This window comes from Benincasa hispida, chromosome 5, assembly GCF_027475165.1.
Source record: "Benincasa hispida cultivar pf3 chromosome 5, pf3_genome.v1.1, whole genome shotgun sequence".
In the NCBI taxonomy this organism is placed as follows: Eukaryota; Viridiplantae; Streptophyta; class Magnoliopsida; order Cucurbitales; family Cucurbitaceae; genus Benincasa; species Benincasa hispida.
The window spans coordinates 2417604-2444895 of NC_143482.1; the positions used below are offsets into that span (position 1 = coordinate 2417604).

The 27292-nt window shown below is 35.5% G+C and overlaps 1 protein-coding gene across 2 annotated transcripts; it reads left to right on the forward strand.

Moving 5' to 3' along the window:
- Positions 1-102: 102 nt before the first annotated feature.
- On the forward strand, positions 103-25099 carry LOC120077917 (sterol 3-beta-glucosyltransferase UGT80A2-like). Of its 2 annotated transcripts, none has more exons than XM_039032020.2 (14): positions 103-636; positions 7217-7401; positions 10117-10356; positions 15729-15840; positions 16561-16731; positions 17484-17547; positions 17737-17794; positions 17956-18133; positions 18310-18440; positions 21759-21861; positions 22017-22093; positions 23504-23551; positions 23651-23800; positions 24715-25099. In XM_039032020.2, exons 2-14 carry the CDS (start codon positions 7252-7254, stop codon positions 24880-24882), a joined length of 1650 nt encoding a protein of 549 aa, XP_038887948.1. In that variant the 5' UTR covers positions 103-636; positions 7217-7251; the 3' UTR covers positions 24883-25099. The 2 variants fall into 2 exon arrangements, with proteins under 2 accessions (XP_038887948.1, XP_038887947.1); XM_039032019.2 differs by having other exon boundaries at positions 103-628.
- Positions 25100-27292: the final 2193 nt, after the last annotated feature.

Sequence of the window (27292 nt, forward strand, 5' to 3'; positions counted from 1 at the left end):
ATTAAATTGTTGCAAATGAGAGTAAATCGTAATTTACGTAAAAGATTGAGGGTGAAAAAGTGATTTTGATAAAATGAGAGGGCAAAGGCAAAAGGCAAAGGCGAAGGCAACCGAACCCGCCGCCAAGTCTCGCCGAGTCGCAACCGTCAAAGACAGCGGAAGACGACAGAAGAAAGAAAAAGTGAAAAAGAAAAGAAAGGGAAAAGAAATAACGTGCCACGTATCAAATCCGCCGTTACGGATTTACCACATCATTCCATTTCTTCCATCCACCACAGCTCCCAACTCGCCGATGAACAACGTGCCGTCACTCCTCTAAGAAAGAAAAGGCAAATCAAACCAACAACAACAACAGCAAAAAAGCGAGAAAGATTCGTCTTCTCAACTCAATTATTTCCTCAGAATCCAACTTTTTTTTTCTTCTGAATCGTTGGATCTGAATTTCCCTTGCTTCTTCCGGCGCCGATGGGGGAGACGGTCGACAAGCATCCGAGCTCCTCCTTGAGTTCCTCTGAAGTTGTTGGCATCGAGTTTGATGCGAGGAGGGAGAATGGTAGTGGTAGTACTGCCACTGATGCAATGGCGAGCAGGGAAGTTGGAATTGATGACGGTGGAGATTGCTCTCCAGGTTTGTAGGTTGTTGCTTTAACATTTTTTTTTTTTTTTTTACGGTTTCTATTTTGTTTGCTTTGTGTTGGCTTGCTAGGACTTTGCAGATGGATCTGTTTTGTTTTGTTTTTTTTTTGTTTTTGTTTTTTTTTGGTTAGGAGCACTTGATATGCTTTTTGATTGATGTTGGATGATAGACGGTAATCTTGGTAGAAAGGTTGGGGTGGGAGTGAACTTGGGGTTGACGGTAATCTTGGTAAAAGGTTGGGACGGGAGTGAACTTGGGGTTGTGTTTTGCGCTGTTACTTCATACGTATATTATTTTACGAATCTTTTTGGTATTGTCTCCTGTTTAATAGCGTCTGCTCCCATTGCTATTTCACTCTGATCCATTTACCATATTATTAGCCAACTGCCGCCATTATCTCTTGCCTTGATAATTGCTGAATGTTGCGACTGTGACCAGTTGCAATTGAACCTAAACGAGGATGAAGATCCTCTATCCCTGATTAAGATCAAGTGTTGATTCCGAATGGAGCCATCGAGAATTATAGGGTGAGGAAGAAGGAAAGGGTCATTCTCAAGATTGATTTTGAGAAAGTTTATGACTATGTGGACGGGGTTTCTTGGATAAGGTGTTGGCTTTTATATGCAATAAGGGTTTTAGGTTCAAGTGGAGAGTCTAGATTTGGAATAGCATTTGGTTGGCAAACTTTTCCATCTTCGTCAATGGAAGGCTCGGGGTGAAGATTCTGGTGATGAGAGGTTTTAGGCTAGGTGACCCTATTTCTCCCTTTTTGTTTAAATTGGTGGTGGATGTTCTTAGTTGGTTAATGTTACTGGAGAGGAGAAGGGGATGGTGGAGGGTTTTTATTGTGGGAGCCGATGGTGATCAGGTGTAGCACCTTCCATTTGTGCTGATTGGAGAGGAGTTTCGTAGCCATTCTTACCCTTTTGTAAATGTAGTTACGTGAATGAAATGATTCTATATCCATCCCCCCAAAAGGAAGAAAATTGCTTGATTTAGAAGGAATGCATCATTTTCAAGATAAGACTTCAAGAAGCTTATCTCTAATTGGATTTCCTTTTCTAACTGGATTTTATTCTGCCTGTGACTAGATGAGTTGGGATTTTTCTGACAAGATATCGTGAAAAAAAAAAAAAGGTTTTGGTTGCAAATGAAGAACATAGCTGGTGAATTGTTAGCGGTCAACTTGTTTATGGGAAGATTTATGCACATTTTGACACTTTTATTTGGCTTTTAATTTAATATTTTTGGTAGGACACTTTAGTAAAACTAAAATTTATAATTAATTAGGGTGTTTTCAAATATAACAATCAGAGACAAAATATTTACAAATATAGCAAAACCTCAAAATATTAATCTAGCCCAGGTAAATTGTGAAAAAAGCCCATGCACAATAGTAATCCACTCGTCCATCATGCTCCACGCATGTACCGACTTGTAAAAAACCTGATTCGCTCGTGCGACCCACGATTAATCGCCACAATGATAGATGTCTATCAGTGTCTATCTCACTGATAGAATGTCTATCATGTTTATCACTTATAGACAATAATAGACTACTATCACTGTCTATCTGTGAAGAAGGAGGAGGAGAAGCCTCATAATTTTTGTATTTAGGTAGTAGCCTAGCCAAGTAGAATGGAAGAATCTGAAGGCCATAGCAACGAGCTTCATGAACTTTTGGTTCTAGGTTCTCCATGGGTATTACTTGCTCTCCAATCCCAATTCTTAAACCAATTCATTTCCTTAAACCATCCCTTTCCAATCTCCCCCTTCTCCAATTCCTCTCTTCCTATGCTGAATCCACCCAAGCCTTGCTCATCCCTGGCGGCTGCCTCCAACTCACCTCCACTGTCTTCGATTGCCTCCCAGTGCTCAAGCTTGTCGTAACTACCAGCACCAGCTTCGATCACCTTGATTTGTCGGAATTATGACATTGTTAGATTTGCCGGAATTATGATGGTGTTAGGAGGTACCAATAATCTCTTGCCATGTTGATAATTATCTCAATTGCCTCTTGGAATCGCAAGCCGATCTCAGTTGCCTCTTGGAATCGATCTTTTTGTGAAGATATCATTCGATTTTTGGTGAGGAACAAAAGAAATCGGTGATGAAAAGGCCAGTTTGGGTATTAAAAAAATGCCCAGTTTGCATTAACGTGCCTAGTTTGAAAAATCTCCCCCTTTTTTCTTTATTTAAAAATACTTCCATATTTTTTGTCATTTAAAACAATTTCCCTAATTAATTCAAGTTCTTTATTATTTTATTATTATTATTATTATTTTACTAATGTAAACACCCTTCCCTTTATTTTCAATATTAACATACAGTTAGTGTTATTTTGTGAAGTCTTTGTATGCCTCTTGGGTTGGCCTACCTCACTACTCATACTAACATCAGATCTGATATCATGAACAATTGGAGAGGAGATAGTATCCTTAGTTTAAGAAGAGCCTAAAAATCTTTGGTTGAAGTAACATTTGATGTTAGAGGAGTGATCACTGTGAAAGGTTGTGAAAGAGGTTGCTGCAACTTCAGTGAGAAAGTGATGAGTCGAACACAAGTTTCTTCCCATATATTTGCATTAATCTCTGAATTTTCAGGAAAACCAGAATGGTCTTTCTTTCGAGTATAAGGTTGGAATGGGAGTGAACTAGCGATTGTGTTTTGCTCTGTTACTTCATATGCATCTTGTTTTACGAATCTTCTTGGTGTTGTACTCCTATTTAATAGCGTCTGCTCCCATTGCTATTTCACTTTGATCCATTTACTAAATTATTAGTCAAATGTGCCATTATCCTTGCCTTGATAATTACCGAATGGAGTGTAAAATGTTGCGACTGACGACCAGTTGAAACTGAAGTTGAACGAGGATGAAGATCCTCTATCCCTAATTAAGATCAAAGGTTGATTCCAAATGAAGCCATCGAGAATTATTATAGGGTGAGGAAGAAGGGGAGGGTCGTTCTCAAGATTGATTTCGAGAAAGGTTATGACTATATGGACAGGGTTTCTTGGTAAGGTGTGTCGACTTGACTCTTGTGCAATAAAGGTTTTGTGTTCAAGTGGAAAGTCTAGATTTGGAATAGCATTCGATCAACAAACTTTTCTTTGTCAATGGAAGGCTCAGAGGTCTAGGCGATCCTATTTCTCCCTTTCTGTTTAAATTGGAAGTGGACGTTCTTAGTACTTAATGTATACTTGAGTGGAGAAGGGGGTGGTGGAAGGTTCTTATTGTGGGAGCTGATGGAGATCAAGTGTCGCATCTTCAATTTGTGCTAATTGGGGAGGATTTTCATAGCCACTCTTATCCTTTTATAAATGTAGTTACATCCCCCCACCCCCACGACCACCACCACGAAGAAAATTACCTGATTGAGAAGAAATGCATCATTTTTAAGATTAGACTTTGAGAAGACCTGTGATTAGATGAGTTGGAATTCTTTGACAAGATATCATGAAAAGAGGCTTTGGTTGCAAATGAAGAATGTGGCTAGCAAATTGTTTGTGGTCACCGGTAACTAGTTTGTGGTTGGAAGATTTATGCACATTTTGACACTTCTATTTGGCTTTTAATTCAATTTTTTTGGTAGGACCTATTAAGTTAAAATTTGCATTTCATTCATTCTTCCTTTTCTTTTTCTTTTTTTTTAAAAATTTATTTATAAAATGTAAAAACATTTTATTTTCAATATTAACACAGTCTTTGTACGCCTCTTGGACAATTGGAGAGGATATAGCATCCTTAGTTGAAGAAGAAGAGCTTAAAAAATCTTTGGTTAAAGAAACATTTGATCCTGGAGGAGAGAGTGATCATTGAATGGGTGTATGAGATGAAAGGTTATGGAAGAGGTTACTGCAACTTCGGTGAGAAAGTGATAAGTCAAACACAAGTTTTTTCCTAACTTTGGTGTATGAGATGAAAGTTTGTGAAAGTGGTTGCTCCAGACATTTGGTATGATGTGTGCTTGTCATAAAGATGTTGGAGATACGATCGAGGAGTTCCTCCTCAATTCGCTGTTTGGGGAGAGGGGCCAATTTCTCTGGCTTGCTAGTGTTTGTGCTATCTTTTGGGTGATGTGGGGTGAGAGGAATAGCATGGTGTTTAAGAGGGGGGAGGGGGGAGATTGAGAGGGATGCTAGAGAAATTTGGCCCTCAATGGGTGTATGATATGAAAGGTTACGGAAGAGGTTGCTGCAACTTTGGTGGGAAAGTGATAAGTCAAACACAAGTTTTTTTCCCAACTTTGGTGTATGAGATGAAAGGTTGTGAAAGAGGTTGCTCCAGACGTTTGGTGTGATGTGTGCTTGTCTCAGAGATGTTGGAGATACGATGGAGAAGTTCCTCCTCAATTCACTGTTTGGGGAGAGGGGTCAGTTTCTCTGGCTTGCTAGTGTTTGTGCTATTTGTTGTGGGTGAGAGGAATAGTAGGGTGTTCCGGGGGGTTGAGAGGGATGCTAGAGAAATTTGGCCTCTGGTTCGTTTTCATGTTTCTTAGTGGGCTTTGATTTCGAAGGTTTTCTGTAATTTATCTTTGGACTTGATCTTGTATAGTTGGAGTCCCTTCTTGTAGGGGGAGTCCCTTTTTTGTGCGCTTTTTTTTTTTGTATGTCCGTATATGTTTTCATTTTTTCTCGAATGAAAGTAGTTGTTCTTATCCCCCCAAAAAAAGCACAATTTTCTTCCCAAATATCTGAATTAATCTCTGAATTTTTAGGAAAACAAGAATGGGGTTTCTTTTGAGTATGATGAGGAGGGTAAGCTTCAACAAATGTGTTTTTCATTTTAGAGGCATGAAGTGTAGGTTTGGAAACGTAAAAGACAACTAAGAAGACCGGGCATAATTTGAAGAAAGCTGTGTAGCCTGAAGGCCATCTTGAGAAAAGAGACGTCGATTTCTGCGACAGATCTTGCACAGGAATAGAATTAAAATCAACATCTTTGCCCTTAAATTTCTCAAATGGCAAAGTAAAGCCTTCATTTATCATAACTTGATTTATTCTTTGAAGATCCACCGAGTTTGTAAAATAAAAAATTGACAAATCCCCATGATCAGCTCGTGGAGGATCTAAAGGATATATATCCCCAAATGAAAAGAAAAATTACTGAATTTCCAATGTGTGATCTGAATCTCAATCTATGCTAGAATGAAGCTACAAATATTTTTCTTTTGGTCAACTATAGTAACTGTACAATCAATATAATTAAGAGTATGGGAAGAGATACTTGACCTAACCTCCAGAATGCTGGTCAGTTGCTTCAAAACAAGAACCTTCCCAATAAGGAAAAGGTAAGTTCTTGAAAGAAATCCAACTTCCATATCCCTTAGTTAACTTTGGATGAATGTTTATCTTGGGACCATTTCTCTATCTTTAGGTGAAAATTTCCAAGTTTCCTCCACTTGCCATCAAATTCCAATTAGAAAAAAAAAACCACCACTCAATTTCAATGACGCTTTGTAGCTTATTCCTTGGACCAAACAGATAATAAGATTTCAACTTTGAGATTTTCTCCAAGAATTGGTCTTCATCAGGGGTTTAGTAGAAATATTGGATTGAAAATAAACCTCTAAAGTACTATGACTGTTCAACTAAGAGTTGTTAGCTAGCGGTCTAGAAATCACCAAGATAGAACTGAATTTCATTTCCTCTACTCTTTGTTTCCTCACCCAAAAAGTAGAAGCATATGGTCTCTTCTTTTGTACCACTCCCGCATAATGGTTATGGATACAACAACTCATCTTTTCCATGGAAATTGAAAAGGCTAGGCGTGTTGCCTGCTGGTTGATGACAAAACAAAAGGGGGAGTAGGGAAAATAGTGGGTTAGGCGACAGGAAGAAAAGAAGGGGAAAAGGAAAAAGTAGGGGAGACAAATCTGATAAACCTGTGGCCGGCGACTGTACGGACAATGACGAAGTAGATGAGCGACGGATGATGGCGGTGTTTACAGTAGAATAAACGGTGATGCATGACTATTGAAACTAGCCCATCGAGTTGAAAAAAAACCTTTTGAGTGCAAAAATGGAGAAGATGAGATTGTGAACAGGATTGGCGGTGATGTGGCTATGTCTGATGACAACGAATGGACGACGATGATATGACTATGTCCGACGACAATGGCAGCTAGGGTTAGGTTGGAAGCTGTATTGGGAAGATCGCACTATCTGGGAGAGAATTTTTTCTTGTGCTTTGTTTATGTGTACCCTTATTTATTTCAATGAATCGAATATTAGAGTTATTATAGATATAGAAACGTCAATCTGTCAGTCGTCATGTTATTGATATAGCATTTCCCCATTCACTTCCTTTTGGATATAATTTTTTTACAAGGATACAGGACTTTTCATTGAGGAAATGCAAAGAGACTAATGCTCTAAAATACAAATAATAAAGTAGCAAAATTGATTAAACGACCAAGATGCACAACTTTCAGATACAGTTGTGCCTCTTATTTTTCTTCTTCTTATTGTAACTATGACATGTTCATCCAAATACCAACACTATGGGAGAAACTATGCTTTCAGGTTAAATTAAGAAGCAACAAACGACTGATATAGATGAATTTTCTCTTAATTCAGGTATCTCTGGCAAGACTCTTCTTAAAGTCAACACCATGCCAATACAGACATCAAATATTGACCAGTTGGAATCTGATTCGAGTCAGCATAAATTAGAAAGATCAAAGACTGAGGTGCAGAAACATAAGTTTCTTGCTGAAGAGGCAGCTAAAATTTTTGATGACAAGATTCCTGTTCATAGGAAGGTATAATACTGCGGAAACAAATTATTTTGCCTAAAGTAAGGTATAATGCAGTTTACAATTTAGTCATGCCAGGCTGCACCTAGATATTTTATATTGTTCTCTTTTTCATTCTTCTAATCACCAATCAAAAGTCCGAACATTTTATTTTTCCTGATTATTCTTTCTTAACACAATTTCATTTAGATTACTCTTTTTCAGGTAGATTGGAAGATATCTTTTTGGTGCAAACAATGTATTTTAATGGGAAATTTTCACCAATAGAAAAAATGTCAAATTATTTACAGAAATAGCAAAAAAGAAAACACTGATAGACACTGATAGGCTTCTACCAGCGTCTATCGGTGATAGATTTCTATTAGTTTCTATCACTGATAGACATTGATAGACTTCTATCAGCCTCTATCAAAGAAGATTAAAATTTTGCTATTTTGTGTAAATAGTTTCCCTTATTTTTCTATTTTTGAAAATCCCCAATTTTAATTACTGCTTCATAAACTGATCACTCCTTGATTAATGAATCTAACTGATCTCATTTAGATGCTTTATAAACTTTGCAGTATAATATACCTCCTATGCTTTGTATAGTCTTTTTTTGTCAAGAGAATTTCAAGGATCACTCCAAAAGAATTTAGGCTAAATTATAGAAAATACTCCCGAACTTAGTATTTTGTTTAAAAAACACCCCTGAACTTTTGAAAGCTTCAATTGTACCCTTAAACTTGAAAAAATTAAAAAAATAAAAAATAAATAAAAATATCATCATCCCATGTACTCTAAAAAGTTCCATTAATATCCTTAAAAATACATTTCCTGTTAGTATATGGACGGAAACTATTAGTGTCTCGTTTCAAAAATACCATTGAACTTTCAAATGTTGCATTAGTACTCTTAACCTTTGGAAAAAAAAGTTAAAAAAACCTTTATAGTTACCATTAATATATGGACAGAAATTGTTTATCAAATACCCCATTGCCTCCCTCTTCCATTTCCTCTATCTCTTCTACTTCAATCTATGGCCTAAGACTTCCTCATTTGTCATTTTTTTTCCTCCACTTTTTCAATACTCTCTTAATCCCCTTCTTTCGTTCACCAATCTTTAAAACTTCTCTCATTTCTCCTTTTTCCCCATCTTCTTAAATATCATAACTTTATGTAAACAATAAATTTCAATACTAGAGCAATCAAATTCTTTGAAGTTATCTTGAGTTGGGAAAGAACCAATTTGAAAACAACTCATATAGATACCCTCATTTTCATTTTTATATAGATACTTCCATTTCCCCCCTCAGCTGTCCAATTCTTACAACAATTTCCTCAACAGGACCCAAAATCCCTCAGAATTATAAAGTCTCAAAATCAAAATCTTCCCTCAAAATTCAGCAAAATGACGAATTGCCTAATACCAAATACAAAAATGATGAATTGCCAAATGCCAAATACAAAAGGTCAACAAAAGAATTTCATCTTCAATCATGGGGAACCTTTGACCACAATAAATTGACTAACTTGAACGGTAAAAAGGGTCAACAAAATTGCCATCTACAAATTTGGTAATGCACGTGTTTTCTTTCTTTTTCCCTTCAACTGGTTGTCTGCAAAATTATGACCCAAATTCTCAACCTGTCTCTTTTTGTGCATTAAATCCAAATGTATTAATTCACATTCAACTAGTAGATGGTTTGTTGTGCTTCAATGGCAGTGAGAAAAAGATGGTGCATCAATGGCATCGAGGAGGTTCAAATTTTGGATATCTACTTTTTTTGGCTACACGAGGGTGAGGGTGAGGGTGAGGGTGAGGGTAGGGGAGACAAAACAGAAATGAGAAGAAAACTAGAAATTGAAGAGAGAGGAGGGATGTTGGGGTGGCGAGAGGGGAACAAATGACTAGAGAAAGGGAAAAAGTAATGGGAGGAGAGAGGTGATGGGAGCGAGAAAATAGAATAAAAAAGCCACATAATAAAATTTTAATATAAAATTATTAAATTTTGCCTTCTTATTTCAAACGATAAAAGTCAGCAAAGCCTATTTGTCATGTCATATCTCTGTTAAGTTAACTAACCCTTTAGTCAAATGGGGGACGATTTAAAACTATTTGCCACCTTGAAACCTTACGGACTATTTTCATTAAAAAAGGGAAAAAAAGGAGTAGGTAGAAAATTTCCGCTTCATCCTTCTGAATATGCTTCTTATTGGACATCTTTTAAGGACAGAGAGATTTTGTGGACTTTCATCATCAAAGCCTATCTGACTCATTTGGAACGAGAGGAATCATCACATCTTTGAAGATAAAAAATCAGATTTCACACATCTTTTTAACATCTTTTGTATACATCTCTTCCTTGGTGTAAATTCACTTCCTATTTTTGTGATTAGAATCTTACATCTCTCATTCACAGTGGAATAGCGTTATGTAATCCTTCACAGCACATGTTGCCTGTTGTAATTTCATACTATTAATTTCTCATTAATTTTGTGATTACAATCTTACATCTCTCATTCACAGTGGAAGAACATATTGCCTTTTGTAATTTCATACTATTGATTTCTCATTAAAAAAGAAAAAAGACTAGATAGAAATTTCAAACCTAAGAAACCAAAAGTGTAAATTGTCAAAAGATTATTTTATATAAATTTTAGTAACAGACACTTTCATATTAATTGACGGAAAATTCCTAGAATAAGGTGTTCCTAAACTAGCTTTGTAAAACTGTACAGCTGAAGTTGTTAAACAGAATAGCTACAGTGAAAGATGATGGAACTGTGGAATTTGAAATTGCTGGAGACGTTGGAGCACCTCTTGGCATTGGACCAAAGGAAGTCTCTAATGATATAATTGAAGAAGAGCCTCTTGATGCGACAGACCTCCTGGATATTCCACCTTTGCAAATAGTCATGCTTATTGTCGGAACACGTGGAGATGTACAGCCATTTGTAGCAATTGGAAAACGCCTACAGGTGTGGAAACTTCTATGAATATCCCTTTAATTTTGTTTGCTAAACTAATTATTTTGAACTCTTTTGTATTAGTTTTCACCCCCGTCTCGGGCGTGGATGGGGGGTTTTCAGTCACCTCCGAGCTTTAGGTGGTTTCCATTTGCTATGTCTTACAATTGGATTTTAATGGCTAAATGTCGTAAAAGCTACCATTTGAGAATTATGGCTTAAAAGAAGAAGGACAAAAAGGCTTTGGGTTCGGTAGAACACTTAAGTCTTTCTTTGTATAGGCCTTTTGCAATTTCAACCTGTTGTCCATTATAGCTAACTAGGATGTGTTTCTGCTCTAACCTCTTCTAGCTTATGGGAGAGGAACCTTTGTTCTTTCACCAATTAATGACACTTGCAAAAAATGGATCTCTCATTTTCTTTCCAGTCTACTCTATCTGATTTTCTTCATTTTCTTTTTGGATCTCAGACGTTTGTAGCCCAAAGTTGAAAAGGAATCCTCTATTCTGCCTGAAACCTGTCCTCAAACTGGTTTTCCTCCGATATCCTTTTTGGTACCATGCACTGATAATAGTCGAATCACTCGCGCATAGTCCAAAAGAGGATCGGGCCTAACACCATTGATGAAACAATACAAAAAATTGAATTATACCAAGTTATTATATAATTTCTAGTATAATATTAAAAAAGCACAAATAAAAGGAATTCTAAGATGAAAGTCTTTGTCCTGGCCTTGCATCCTTGTGGCTATCCATTTTTTATTTGGTCAAGAAATCATTAACTTGCTTAATAATTTCCCGTAAGTGTGACCCTCCATTTTAGACCCTAGAGTTCCGCCCCAATGAGCCAATCGAAGGAAAAACCGATTGGGGCAAAAACTAAAGCGATCCTATCCATTTTTGGATTTTGCCTTGATATTGACCTATTGCACAAACCATCCGAAGGGGGACGCTCCCAGGGCACCTCGAGACCGTGCAAACCAATGAAAGAGACCATGGGACATGTCGACACACATCCCTCTTCCACTTACTATAAATACTCTCTCAATTCACCTTGATATTGACTCATGCAAACACCATCCAAAGGGGGATGCTCCCAGGGCGTCTCAAGGTCAAGCATGAATCTCACAGTGTGAATATTAAAGGAGAAACGTGAGAGAAAAATTTGACGTATCATATATATTTTTTCCTCCCACTGAGTATTTTAACAACTTAGGGTTTAATTTACTTAGGAAAAATATGACTAATTATTTTTACTAAGTGATTGTTTAAGTTTTCCAAAAGTAACATTTGCTTTAGAAAATTAAACAATTTTGATTAATATTCGTTACACTTTAACAAATGTTAATCAACAATTGCATGCTTGTAGCAGATCTATCTAATTCACCTTTCCAAGTAGGTTCTCAGGTAGGGGTGTGTCGTTTCCGTCATCTTAAGTACCCCAGCCTAGTCAGAACCCACCCTTAGACAAAAGGTCCCTTATATATATGTTTGCTACAAATTTAATCTTTTATTGAAATCAATTTAATCTTATTAAACCAATTAAAAAAGATTAATTTAATTTCTAATCTCATTAGAAATTTGTGAACTTAGGTCTATCTTAATCATATTTTAACACAATTTTAAAAAATGATTATAACCTAAGGTTTGCATGCAACTCTTAGTTATTGATTTTAATTCTAATTTCATTTAGTTATAACGATTATAAATAAATGAAACAATTAAAACATTCATTGCATGTTTGACATACTTCAATTAATCATAACATTTATAAATTAACCTAAGGTAACGTCATGCTTCATGTAATTTCCATTCATTACTAATATATATAACAATTATATAACTAGGTAATGAATCATACTATAGCATAATTTCCATACATACATTCAACCATATATTATAACAATTATAATATATATGATGCATGAAAATGCTATAATGCAGGCATACATATACTATAACATTTATACTATATGATACATGAGCATGCTTTATAATTTAAATCATGCACATACATATATTATAACACTTATAATATAAAATGATGCATGAATATAAATGCATAACCTATGGTGGGTTTTAAAACTATATGACATATAATATGACATATAATATAGAACATACATCATATGTATATTTAAAATAAACAGTTAATTGACCGGGATAGGACACCTAAAAGGAAAGTTAAAAGGCTAACTATTACAGCATAAGAGTCATTCGGTTCGAAACAGGTGAACTAGGCCTTGAACCGCTCGAACCGAACCGCCCTTCAACGAACTCTCTGCAGTGATCGTGTAGCAAACTTGTTGTGCGATCTTGTAGCAAATGCTACATGATCGTGTAGAACTACTTCGTCTTCTTCATCGAAGCAGTGCTCTGAAAAACGTCTTTGAAGCTTCCCGAGAACAGCATGAGCGACTCAAACAAAACAACAGATACAAACTCTATAACAAAAATTACGCCCAATACAGGGGCCTTTATAAACCAAATTTGTAAACGAAATAAAGCCTTAAATCTAAATATCCTATCCCGAAACATCCATCAATAAAACCACATTCATATTGAAACCACTCGTCGCATGAACTTTAAACAGAATGTAATAAAAACCCACCAACACTGTAAAAACGATTCAATAAAAAAAATGGAACTTGGGATCAAAAAACCAGCAACCTGGCTCTAATACCAATTGAAGGAACCCTATGAGGAGAGAACCTTGAGCGGAAGCAAGATCGTCCCAAATCCATTTTTCATTAAATGTAAGTTTTACAGTAAATCAAGAACAAGATATGCATTTACATAAATTATAATATGCATTAATAAAGGAAAACTTAGGGTCTTAAAAACTCTTACCTTTGAAGACTATTCTTTAAGAATCCCTCGAACAAGTCACGAACATATCTCCTTCTCCAAAAGGGACACCACCAAACGGAGCCTCTTGTATTCTCCTTAAGGATAGAGAATGGCAGGAGGTGTGGACTCTGCCTTAGGGTTTTGGAAGAGGGAAGGAGATGGAGAAGAGAGGGAAAAGAAGAACTCTTCTTCTCTTTTCGTTTTTTCCGAAGAGAACTATTCTCTCAGTGTTTCATGGAGGAAGATGAATGAGCACCATATCTCTCTCTTTAATTAATTAATATTAATTTAATAAAATTAAATTAATAATAATTATACATATAATAATAACCTTATTATATGTATATAGACTATATGTTATATCCCATATAACACATAATTTATAGTTACATATTATATCAAATACAATATAACCTATAGTTGTATTTTCTCTCATGCATACATGACATTTAATATAAATCACATTTATAGTAAACTCACTTATATGAATCTCATTTATATAAGTGATATTTGGATCATATCCAAATATTTAATTCCTCTCAACTTATTTATGGTATTTAATATAAATCGTATTTATATTAAATTTAATTACATGAATTTCATTCATATAATTAGTATTTGACTCATATTCAAATTCCTCTCATATTACTTTATATTATAATGTATCAAATACATTATATTAATTATATCACATATATAATTAATTAAATTAATTATATCATATATAATTAATTCTCTCAATTAATTTGAACACTTTAAATTAATCCGAAAATAATTCTCAATTAAATCCCTGTTGAGCTACAGAGGGGACCTTATGGACCTGTAAATTGAAGTTCCAACGATACTTGGATAATTAATTAAACTCTTTAATTAAATTACCCAACATCCGTTAATTGTTGGTCATTTCACTAAAGACCGACAACTACACTTTTCACACTACAAATAAATTTCTGTATCCATTGGATATAACCAATCAACAGTGCGATGACCCTTCACAAATTGCTCGTAAGTACAGTTGGGCCAAAATTATCGTTTTACCCCTGTAGTTACATCTAACTCCTTAAGTACCACTGATCCCTCCAATGAACAATAAGTCATAGTCCAACTATGACCAAGTCCCTCTCGGGCTAGGAGAGGGTGTGACCACTATGTTCAAGCCTCGGAATCAGCCTTTAAGGGAGCAATTTATCTACTTGCCCCTGCATCGGGGAACAAGTGAATTCCGTCTCGTGTAGCTGTGTTCTCAGCTCCCCAGTCAGACGAATCCCCAAAATGGTAGACTTATTGAGTTGGCAATATGTTCAATCTCATCCATACAAATTAAAGGACCGCCTTCATGAGCAGGAGTTCACAACTCACTCAGGATTCAGGTCATGTCACCTATGGTCATCCTAGTGAAATGTAAGTCTCTATTATTAACGGTGTTATATAAAGAGACCAATCATTTCATGGTCCGGTCTTATACGAACTCTTTGTATAGGATACTCCTGCTCATATGTCTCTATATGAATGATCATGATCAGATCATTTGTAGCACTTTACAACACTTGTAACACCTACAAAGCAAGTCGTATCCGTAGTGTCGTCAGGATAAGGTATCCAGTCTTATCCATCTACTACAGACTATTTAGGTTATTATTTAAACAAGATCCACTTGTATGTCTCTACATACTTGTTTAAATTACATAAAATAACCTAGGATCTTAGTTTATTGGATTGAGTATATGCTTATAAAATAATACTTATTTTATTAACAACAATATGTTTATACAAAATTTACAAACTACAAGATTACAAGGAGATTTAGGACACCAATCCCAACAATTGTAAGGTCTTGGATTGAAGCAAAGGGATTGGAACTTATAAAATTTCCAAATCACTCCCATGTTTAGTTGATATAAATGCCTACTACAAAAAGTAGGCTTCTCTAGGAAGCCTTCATAACCAGTTGCAAATAAGGTTATCTTTCTTGATTGATATTGCCAATATGTGACCTACCTATCTTCGGGATAAGAAACAAATGCCACCCTAAGGTGGCTTCTTCTGTCCAAATTTGGTCCCTCCTAGAAGTTTCTTATTTAAACAATTTTGTGGTAGTATTTCTTTCCTAATTTTGGCTGAATGATTGAGGGAGTTGATACTCAACTTTTTGGCGGTCACTTCTCTAAAGACAAAAAGAGTGTCTTTTTGGTGTTGTGGCATCTTTGCAATTTTTGGCTGGAACAAAATTGAAGATTTTTCCGAGTAGGGACTTCGTAAGAGGAATTTTGAGATCTCATTACTTTCGTAGGCTGATTGATAAGGCTTCTTTATCCATTTCATATATAATTACCATATTTCTTCTATCATAGTCAATTTGAGAAGTATTTAAAATTTCTGGTTTTTTTTTTTTTTGGGGGGGGGGGGGGGGGCTTCATTTCTTGACAGCAAAATTTGTTTCCTGTTAAAAATGATATAAAGAACGTGCAATCAATCATTTTTATATAATATATCTGTGGCAATATTTGTTCTCATGGGCAATTACAATGTTTGCAGGATTATGGTCATCGTGTTAGACTTGCCACTCATTCAAATTTCAAGGAGTTTGTTTTAACTGCGGGGCTGGAGTTTTTTGCTCTTGGTGGAGATCCTAAGATTCTTGCTGGCTGTAAGTTCAGCTCTATATTATTTACCGATCTATCTCATGCTTTAGTGTCTTCCTTGGCTCTGCATGGATAAATTATAGGTCATATAAATAAAATTCTGAACCATCACAAATGAGAGAATTGATTGGAGAATTACCAGCTTCTTATCCACGTCCCTCCATAGAAAAGACATCTCCTTCGAACCAAATGCATAAACAAGTATTGTTGATGCAACAGCTTCTTAATTCCACATCTTTGAATCGTAATCGAGTGACTAACTGTGAAAAAGAACCTTCCTGAAGATGAAACTGATGCCTGCTTTAATGAAAAATCTGATGAAAGCATACAGATTAGATATTCCATTATTTTTAACTGCTGAAAATATATTCACTATGGTACTCTTTCCAATTCTTTGGTTTTTTGTTTATCTTTTTCATTTCAATTTTTATCTTCACGGTTCATTTTTGATTCACAGATTTATGATCTTAGGAGCCCCTGGATTGTCTATAAACAATTATTTATTTGTATATGGTTTTTTTTTTAAGCTAAGTGATGTTTTTCCGTCATGAGTTGCCTTTGCTTCTGAGTGTAGGTATAATGTAAAGACAAATATTTTGCCGATAATAATTCAAATGATTGAATATTTATGTGATTTAGATTAACTTATTAACTTCTATTAAAGAATTAAAACAACTGTTTTCCACTTATAGTTCTGTGAGCTTTATATTACCCTTATGCAACAGACATGGTAAAAAACAAAGGTTTCTTGCCTTCGGGGCCTTCTGAAATACCAGTTCAAAGGAATCAAATGAAGGAAATCATTTATTCGCTACTTCCAGCTTGCAAAGAACCTGATCCTGAATCTGGTATTCCCTTCGACGCAGAAGCTATCATTGCCAACCCACCAGCTTACGGTAAGACACCTCTAACTATTTTTTCCCCGGTAAAAGGAACAAACAAAGAGCGAGGTTTTGTATCATGGACTATAGTAGAATTTTGTTGTATTGTGTAGCTCTGGTAGAACTGGTTTGTTGGTGCTTTTTGTTCGTCTGTTGTGTTACTTTAGACATTTTGTCCTTTTGGTTCATTGGCTTATCACCTGTACTAGATAGGTCATTAAGGTGTTTGGATATGATGATGGTGTTAAGGGGTGTTACCCAAGTGCACCTCCCGATCTCTAGATTTTGTTGCTCTTTATTGTATTTTGAGCATTTGTCTCATTTCATTGATGTTAATGAAGATACTTTTTCCTTTTTTAAAAAAAAAGAACACAAAGATTGAGGTTACATTGTTACTTCTGCCTTGAACAGCCAGGGTAATATTGCAATATATGAGCTCTGATTGTTCATCTTTTTAGATTCTTGTGACCATGACATTACTGTTTTGTATGATTTCTATTGAGTGAAGTTTCTAGGCGGCAGCAGGCCCCATCCCTGCGGTGATAATACCTTCTCTTCAATTCATTATTCTATTATCCTTTTGCTTATATTGGTGGAAAGTATTAGTCCTCTTTACTTCTCTCTCATCCTGGGCAGGGGAAGTTTGGAATCAGGTTGCACGTTGCAAGATGTCGGCCCTTTTTTCCTTTTCTAATTCTCACGAGACAATCTAATTTGTTATTTTTGTTAAGAAACTCTATACAATAACCTCTTCAATGCTTCTGTAGGGCATACTCATGTGGCTGAGGCACTTAAAATTCCAATTCACATTTTTTTCACAATGCCATGGACGTAAGTTTGTCCTATACAGTGTATCTCTTGTTTTTTGTGTTTTTGTGTTTTCTTTTTTTTTTTTTTTTTTTGGTCTTTGACAATCTGGAGACACTGTTATTGAGTTATATTGTTTGAATATATACCTACATTTGTGATTTATGCTTTGGATGTGAGTTTGAATCGTACACTATTTCCTCCTCTTGCCAGGCCAACAAGTGAATTTCCTCATCCTTTGTCCCGTGTCAAGCAACAAGCTGGCTATCGGGTAATTCTATTATGGCATTTCCTTCTGCCTTCACGTACGCACATATCATATCGACTTTTCTATTCTTCTTTTTTTAATTATTTATTTACTTATTATTTTCTTTTACTTTCATCAAATTTTGATCAAATCTAATTTGATTTTTGACTTTTTTTAATTTTCAGCTCTCATATCAAATTGTAGACTCCTTAATTTGGCTTGGGATACGGGACATGATTAATGATCTTAGGAAGAAAAGGCTGAAGCTACGACCTGTCACTTATTTAAGTGGTTCACATGCCTCTGAATCAAATGTGCCACATGGGTATATATGGAGTCCGCATCTTGTTCCCAAACCAAAAGGTCCGTTCTTGTAATAGTAAATCAATATTAACAAGTTACTCTTTTAAAAATTTACAATTCTTGTTTTTATGGTAATAAGACAGCATGCTTGCAAGTTCTGGAATTTTTCCATCTACAAAAGAATATAGAATTATAGAATCTTATGATTCTAGCTTTAAAACTTGGGTTTCTTTCAGATTGGGGACCTAAGGTGGATGTGGTTGGATTTTGCTTCCTTGATCTTGCATCAAATTATGAACCTCCCGAGTCGCTTGTAAATTGGCTTAATGCTGGTGACAGGCCTATTTATATCGGTTTTGGTAGCCTTGTGAGTTTTTCATATTATTCGCTCCATTTAATTTGATATTTCTGCTTAGTAAAGTTTCTCCTTTCTCTGCATCAAAAGTCCCCTTTTATTGGGGCTGGTGGGAGGGATATAAAGAGGTTGTAAATTTTTATTTTATTTTATTTGGCTGTGAAATGAAACTCCCATTAAGAATCAATTGTACAGAAGTTCAAATAGATATTCTTCCATGTGATGTCCAGGCCGATTAGGTAAAAATAGTGATGATGATTGCAAATCATTTATTCATCTGGTGCCCTCTTCTTGGAAGATCCTTTTATTCCTTTCTTGCCTAATGTTCCGTATTGCAATGTCATTTGTCCTACTCTTCTTTCCTTTTTCTAACCTATCTTTGTGTAAAAGAGATTGTTTTTTGTAACTTCTTTGGAATGGGGCTGTGAGGGAACTAATGGGGGTTTATAGGTAGGAGTAGTATTGTATTATTAAGGGCCTTAGGGTAATTAGCTAGGGTGTTTGTGTATTGGTGATAAACAGAGGGAGGGGGATTGAGTATAAATCCATTAGAATGTTGGACAGAAATTGAGATCTAGAAGGGGTGTGACAGTGACTTGAAATAGGGTGGGCAATGTCTGGGTCCCCATCTTTGTTCTAGATCACCACAACATGGTTCTGTCCTAATTTTGTCCAATATTCTATTGGATCTCTGCTCTAATTGTGTAGTTTTGAAACATTTATTAAATGTCAAGGATGGGTGATAATGCAACTTTTGAAATAGTAGGGATATCTTTCATAATTTAGCCTTCTATTTTTTTTTTATTATTTTTTTTTGGAAAAGGAAACAAATATAATGAAAAGAGACTAATGCTCCAAAATATAGAAATAGAATATCCAGTTAGAAGACAAATAGAAGAGAGAATACAACTGATGAAGAGTACAAGCCACATAAAACGAAAAGGCTACAACTAAGAAGCAGAAAAAACTTAGAAAAGGAAGCTAAGAGACGAACTGAATAAAAAAAAAATTTGACCAACTAAGCGGAACATCAATACAAATTTGACCAACTTATGAGAGGAAACAAGGCCTCAAGGAAAATGAGAGTTTAAGAATCTTTAATGGGGTGTTTGGAGCAAGGAGTAGAATAGTGAGCTCCAAGGAGTTATGAGCTTTGGGGATTTGTGAACTTCTGGGCCCATAGTGTAAGGAGTTGATAAGGTATAAAATTGATGTTTTTAAGTAGTGGGATCCACAAACTTCTTGGGCCAAGCAAGGAGTGGGGTTCACAACTCTTACTTTTGAACTTTTTGAGCCAAACACACTAACAGACGAAAATATCACCTGAACAATCCATAATTTGACATAATTTAGCCTTCTATTAATCATCTAAACTTGAAAAATACAAGTTTAGTGGGGCTACATTTTATTGATCATCTAAACTTTTTTTTAAAAGGTGCAGGCACTGGGATTCGAACCTGTGCACTAGAGGTAGGAGGACGGCTGCGTGGACCACTGGGATTAATCATCTAAACTTTGAAACATACAAGTTGTGTTGGTCTATTTATAGTCTTTGGCCAAGTCCCCTATCCTACTAGGATTTGGGATTTCTAAGTTCGTTCAATGTCTAAAATAAGTGAAGAAAGATATGAAGCAAAACTTGGCCACATCATTGGCTATAGTCACATCACTAAAATATCCCTAACTAAACAAAACCTAGAAGGGTGAAATTGGATAACAATCTGAATTACATTAAAAATTCTTATCTAAGAATGTAGTCTCTCACATGTAGACAGACAATTAATGGAGTTTAATATCCCAAGCCGCCTTGTAATTTTGTTGGACTCTCATCATTCCATTTGAAAGCCTCGTCATTTCTAGCATGTTTATCCGTTTCTTGATCTTCTTTGTGATGTTTGGCTTGAAACCATTCCTAGATAATTCATATCAGCCTTGAATACAGACTTTATTTTCATTCCACATGATAATTAAGTCTACAGTGAGTCCAACTATTGAAGGGAGAATCAACCTTTTTTCCTTGAGCTCCATAAAGACATATCACTTAACTACCTTCTATGAACATTCTTTAAGGTTTGACTCATGAAGAATTACCGCGCCTGAATTGGCTTCTCTAATTATATTTTTTATCCTTTTTCCTGCACACCATCAAACTACATGCCTTTCAGGGCACTCTTCGTAAACAATCTTCAGGTCCTTCAATCCTGTTTAAGAACTCCCTAAAATATCTGTTTCTTCTTCTTTTTCATTCACTTTTCCTCTAAATGTTTTCTGATAAGAGCATTGGAAGATTGATATTGCTTGCATTCCTTCATTCAATCTGTTCCCGCAGAGTTTTCTCTTCTTTTGTGGAACAACGCATTCAGAATTCTAGGGATCACACCACTGCTTTCCTGCTCACTTCTATTAAAGGCTCCACTTTTTGAATCCCCTGGTCAATTGTCTCCCTCATATCTCCTAACTCATTTGGGTGGCCTAAAGCTCTCAACTGTGGAACATTGTTTTCTTTTCTATTTGAACAAGAAATTAAAACTATCAACTGTGGAACATCATTTTCTTTTATCTTTGAACAAAACGAAAAGGACAAAGTGTTCAAAGATACAAACTCTCAGAAGGATACAAACCCCCAGGAGTGGAAAAGAAAACCAACACAAATACATAGATGCCTAAGAAGAATAAATAAAAGCATTTTAATTGATACAAATGTCTGAAGGAGAAAAGACTGAAAACATGAGGAAAGTAGCACCAACTAGAAGCCTTGAAGCACTCCATCCATGATTTGTTATTAACTTCAAAACTCTTTGGTTCCACCTGAACCATAATTAAGGTAAAATTGATTCAACTCCATGATCTGTAAAAGATGTGTTGGGGAAGGATGGTCCATGATGAGCCTGAAATAAATTACTTCTGAAATGCTTCGAGAAAACCCAACCGTTTTTTTAGAAAACTTCACCATTTTTTGGATTTACTGAAACTTACTTCTCATTTGAATATTTGCTACTGCTACCAGGATCTGGCTGCTCTGCCTGGGCTCTTGCCTAAGGTTTTGCAGCAAGCACCATGCCCTCCTTCCTTCAAACAGAAAATTCACTCCATATTTCAAATTGACTTCCCTTTCCTGATTACAAACTCAATTCTATTCACTGTTTGAGTGCATAGACGTTATCTTGATATCCTGCTCATCTCTGACATATACTTTTCAGTTTCAATTGTCAGTAGCATCTAGAAACTTCTTATGCATATTCAAATTGTTTTTTAATCTGGTTCTCAAGAAACAGCTTTCTAGGTTAATGGTTTTCTCACGTTCTTTACCTAGTTTTCATTGTATGTCAGCCTGTTCAAGAACCTGAAAAGATGACCCAAATAATTGTAAAAGCGCTGGAAAGTACCGGGCAGAGGGGCATCATCAACAAAGGCTGGGGCGGTCTTGGAAATTGTAAGTTCCTGAATTTCTGTCTCAGTATGTCCTGGTGACGTCAATATGATTGTAACTATTCCTACCTATTCGCTCCCCTCCCTGAACTTTTGCTGCCCGTAATTATTGCTTCTGGGAGATTTAATTTATTTAGCCTAAATTTTATTTCTTTCCAGTGAAAGAACCGAAGGACTTTGTATATTTATTGGACAATTGCCCTCATGATTGGCTTTTCTTACAGTGCAAGGCCGTGGTGAGTATGTATAGTTGGTTTATATAACTGGTTCTTTTTATATCAGAACATTATTATTTCTTTGTACAAATAAGGGATCTGTATAAAGTAAGGTTCAAAGATACATCTTCTTCACCTGAAGGAAGTGGAGATAACTAATAAGCTCGCTGCTTTCTTTGTATTCTTGTTTCCTGTTTCTTCTATTTGCTTTTGTTTCTTCTCTTTTCTTTTCTTTTTATATTAAAATATATTCTTGGCCCTGTTTTTGGGTGAGATTTTATTTTCTTGAGAATAATAGATCTCGATGGGATTAGTGGATTAATTAATTTTTAGAAATAGCATCAGTATGGTTAAGAACTAATTGGTGTTGCTTTTATCTCAAACAAGTTTAAACAGAGGGTCTGAAGTCTTAGTTGTCTCTTATATATATAAGAGAAAGGCTAAATACCATTTTGGTCTTAGATTCCCAATACTTTGATTGTTATTTTATTCTCAATACTTTGTAAGTGTCAGCCCTGAACTTTCTATGAATCTCAAAAATAGCCTCCACCCTGGCTTTGATGTTAGTTTGAACTTCGAGGTTAAAATTTAGCTGACTTGACCAAAAAGGTTCTCTCTTCTTTAGATCTCTCTTCCCTCCTTCCCTTGCTTCCACCCCTCATTCTTTTGTCAATTGCAAGACCAACAAGACAGATAGCTCATTGATGATATCCCATTTGGGAGCATAACTTGTGTGTGTGTGTTCTTTCTTGTCATCCAAAAAAGTCACTTACAATAGTGAACTTGGCCCAAAATTTTGGAGATGGAAGAATACAGATATAGCGAGGTACGATCAGATTTCTAGAGGCATGGGGTAGTAATTTGAGAAAATGCAGATTTATATGTGGTTTCTAAAGGTCTGAAAATATATAATTTAACTAATAACATTTTGAAAAAAAAAAATGGAACTTTGTTGTATTAATTAATGGAGACAATGTTAATAGGTCAGGGAGATGGGGCATCCTCACAAACCCATAATCTAAAATGGATTTTACCCCCATTTCTGATAGGAAACAAAATAAGATGAAATGTTACAAAGGTAGGGATAACCAGTCCCAAGCTATAGAGACTTACGAGAGCCAAAATTTTCCGAAAGATCATTTAAGGTGGATACTAATAAACTATGGCTTCAAATATCTTCTAATTAATTAGTAAGGTAAAACTGAATTTTGAACTTGATTTTCAAGTATCAAAAGGTGCAGAAATACTTCCGCAGTTTTTCAATATTTTCCTCTTGAATGGTTATTTAAGCAAATTAACCAACTTCCTCTAACTGAAGGCTGGATATCTTATGCTATGGCTATTACTATTAGCATTGACTATGTTTTGCTGGTTCTTTTACCTGTTTCCTGCATCTGAAAGGGTTTCCCCCTACATTGGCCTTGTTCGCAGGTGCATCATGGAGGTGCTGGAACAACAGCTGCTGGACTCAAAGCTGCTGTAATGGCTTCACATTGTAAAACTTCTCTTTTTAGTACTACGTGATTGATTATTGCTAACTTTCATCTCTCTCTCTCTCTCTCTCTCTCTCCATTATAGTGCCCAACGACGATTATTCCTTTCTTTGGAGATCAACCATTTTGGGGTGAGCGGGTACATGCTAGAGGAGTTGGTCCTGCACCCATCCCCGTTGAAGAGTTCTCATTTAACAAGTTGGTGGAGGCCATAAACTTCATGTTAGATCCAAAGGTAATCTTTCTGCAAGTTGAACAAGGCTTGAACATATTATGCTTATTAAAATTATTGGGGAAAAAGGAGAATAAAATATGTGCACCATTTCATCAAGTTATTTGGTTCAAGCAAAATTAAAACCCCCTCCCCCCTCCCATAAATCGGAATTCATTGAATATAATTACTTTTAAGATTCATTTTGTGGATTCTCATTCCTTTTATATTTAATAATCAATCTATTAGACATATTAGTGAAGAAGCTGGCTATGATGTTAGAGTTGGCTAGAAGGGTTGGATGGGGGGAGATTTCGGGATTAGTTTACGAACAGAATTCCCTTTCGGGTGTTTGGTAATCACTGTAGTTTTCTTAATACTTTAATATAATATCATTCATGTTTTTGTTTTTTAATTTCAAGATTGAGTTCCTATCAAGCCTTGAAAAGAAAAAGTTATTAGTTGAGTGGTCGGTGGTCCATTTGAGGAATCCTAATAGATATCTTTCTAAGGAGCAAGACCGAAATTTCCAATACAGACTGGTCTGAAATTTGAACGTCTGTTCTTTTAGTATTCAATTTTCCGTACTTCTACACTAGAGATTATGATGATTTTTTGTTTGTGACCATAATGGGAGGTCTAGGAAGTACATTTGGATGTGCATGTGCTATATGTACAATTGATGACCGGCTAGGAAAGAAGTTAACTACGAGATTGATATCTCCTTAATTGTTGCATATGAAGGGCATACAATTGCCCTTACCAAATAATCATAGATTTGAGGGAATCCTATAGTGAAAAAGAAAAAGATATTATTACTATGTTGTTTGGTATGAGGTGGAGAAACTCATCCATCCGAAGGGGAAAAAGTAATTCTACCTGTAATTAATATGCAATACAGAAAGAATGGGATATTATGAACTTATGTTTCATTCCAGGTAAAGCAGTCTGCTCTCGAGCTTGCCAAGGCCATGGAGAACGAGGATGGAGTAGAAGGAGCCGTAAAAGCCTTCTTCAAGCATTATCGTCCAAGAAAGACCGAACAGGAGTCCGAGCCAGAGGACTCAACCGTTTTCTCTATACGTAGATGCTTTGGTTGTTCTTGATTCTATACTGGGGAAGATATCCTCGATGCGACTTTCTATTAACAGATATGGCATGTCCCTGCTGTGAAACATGGGCAAATGTCCTGAGCAGTGAATATGTCATGAGGTAAATGTTTATAATGTTGATAATCTATATCTAGCCTAAGAATGATGCTTTACATTTTTATTTGTTGCTCATCAGTATTCTTTCTAAGCAATTCATGTGTAGTTTCATTCATCCCTTTCTGATTTCCAAATGTATAATTTTTGAGCTCTCTATTGTGATTGTGAAGTAAATATGTGCAGGGTTGTTAGGCGATTTGTTTTGATATATTATTTTTAATGTTTCCAGAACAAGGTATTGATTAATACAGGCTAAAATTTGTGTTTATTGGCCTATATTCGGGATTTTTTTTTTGGTAGATGTCAGAGAGTTTCAAATTATGTATAAGTCCCTCATACTTTGAAAATCGATCCAATCGTGTTTAGGTACCACGTCTAAGGTTCTTAAAGTGGCGGGGGGGTGTACAATATTCAAAATGACCTCCACTCCCTTAGTTAATTTTGTCGTTATGAGGTGGATTTCGCACAATATGAATATTAGGTCTCTCCCATTCTCTTTGCAGTCAATTAGGCTATATGATCTTTACTTGATGCATCTATAGCTATTTGCTTGACGTCTTCCACAATAATGAATTACGTGTTTTTCAAAGTATTCTGAAATGTTGGTTCGGTGATCCATGTCATGTTAGATGAGCAAGATATGTGGAAGATGGGGGCTTACCTCCCCGTCCCCTTTTGCCTATACCATGATGTTCATGGGGTACTTATCTCTACTTGTAATGTTCAGTAATTTTTTCTTTGCAATGAAAAGATACAAAAAAGTCATAAGTTTAGGCCAATTTAAGTAAATGCAATTGCATTCATACTTTACTTTGTCAATACTATTATTGAAGTGATGTTGAATAAAAAAAAAAATATATTTAAAATGAATAAGCTGTTGAAGCCATTCACCGCGCCCTTGGGAATACAAAAATGGAATGTTGAGGTACATTTTAATTCATATATATTTTTTTTAAATATTGTTATTTTAATAATTATTAACAAAATAGAGTTGGTGGATAATATTGACAAAAATAAGTTTTTTAATCGTATACCTGGTACACGATTTAAATAATCGTGTATCTAGTACACGATTAGAACTAAATCGTATACCCGGTAAACGAGTTCCTGTGATCTAGCACGCGCAGATTGCCAATGTGGTAGTCATGCAGCGTTGACTAAGGTAATCGTGGACTAGGTCCACGATTACTCTAAATCGTGTACTGGGTACACAACTTAGTGGTCTTTTAAATGTCGCAACCTCTTCTTCCCCCATCTGAGACTTTTTCTCCTTTCTTCCTCTCCACTACTGTCGGTCGCCAAATCCACTGTCCATCGTCTTCACGATTACCTTTTCCTCCTCTCTTGTTGCTGTCGTCATGAGTCGATCTACCATCTGCTGTCTTCAATCTTTGTCGTCGTCCGTCTTAGGTAAAGTTTTTTTTTAAATTTTTTTTTCAATATATGTATTTGTTTATATAAATAAAGATTGTTTCATATATATATCATTTTGTTTTCATTTAGGCTGATTTAAATGTATCATGGATATACTATTTTATTTTTATTTGGACTGATTTAAATGTATAGTTTATGGATTTTAGATTTGGGTTGATTTAAATGTATAATCTTTAGATCTTATATGTTGAACTTGGATTTTGTTGGGTTGATTTTGTTGGCTATTTTTGGATATTTTTGTTGGGCTATTTGTTGGGTTGATTTAAGAAAATATTTGAATTTCTTAAAAAGGAAGAAATAATTTTTTTTTGTCGTATTAACATATTTTTTGTCAATTATAACAGTTGAAAAAATCATAATAAATATGTCGATGTGTCATGAAGATTTAGTCATTCTTGAATGTGGAAATGAAGGAGATGGTGATATTCATGTTGAACTTGATGAATTATTTGGAAACGATAGAAGTGGGGAACATGATCTTGAGTTGGTAACGTCGGATATGTTCACCCAAATAGATTAGGAAATTAGTAATTCAACATATGAACGAGGGTCAACTTTGGAGGAAAGGAGTATATGTGTAGATAATTCTAGTTTAATATAGCAAGGAATGTTATTTAATACTAAAGAAGATTTACAATTTACAATTTGCTGTAAAAAATACTGTGTGACAGAACACTATGTGATTATTGTAGTGGAATCAAATCAAGATATTTGGTGTGTGAGATGCAAACAGTGGAATGATGGTTGTGATTGGAGGTTACGGGCATGTCGGCGTAAGACTCATGGGATGTTCGAAATCACCGAACTTGAAGGGGAACTGTTAGGAATAATTTATGGACACGTTTTGTTTTGTTTTATTTTTATCATTTAAGGA

Coding starts and splice junctions, on each gene's coding strand:
- LOC120077917 (XM_039032019.2), top strand. CDS start 466: ATGGGGGAGACGGTCGACAAGCATCCGAGCTCCTCCTTGAGTTCCTCT. Junction 17,795..17,955: donor AGCAACAAGCTGGCTATCGG/GTAATTCTATTA, acceptor TTTAATTTTCAG/CTCTCATATCAAATTGTAGA. Junction 18,134..18,309: donor TCTTGTTCCCAAACCAAAAG/GTCCGTTCTTGT, acceptor GGTTTCTTTCAG/ATTGGGGACCTAAGGTGGAT.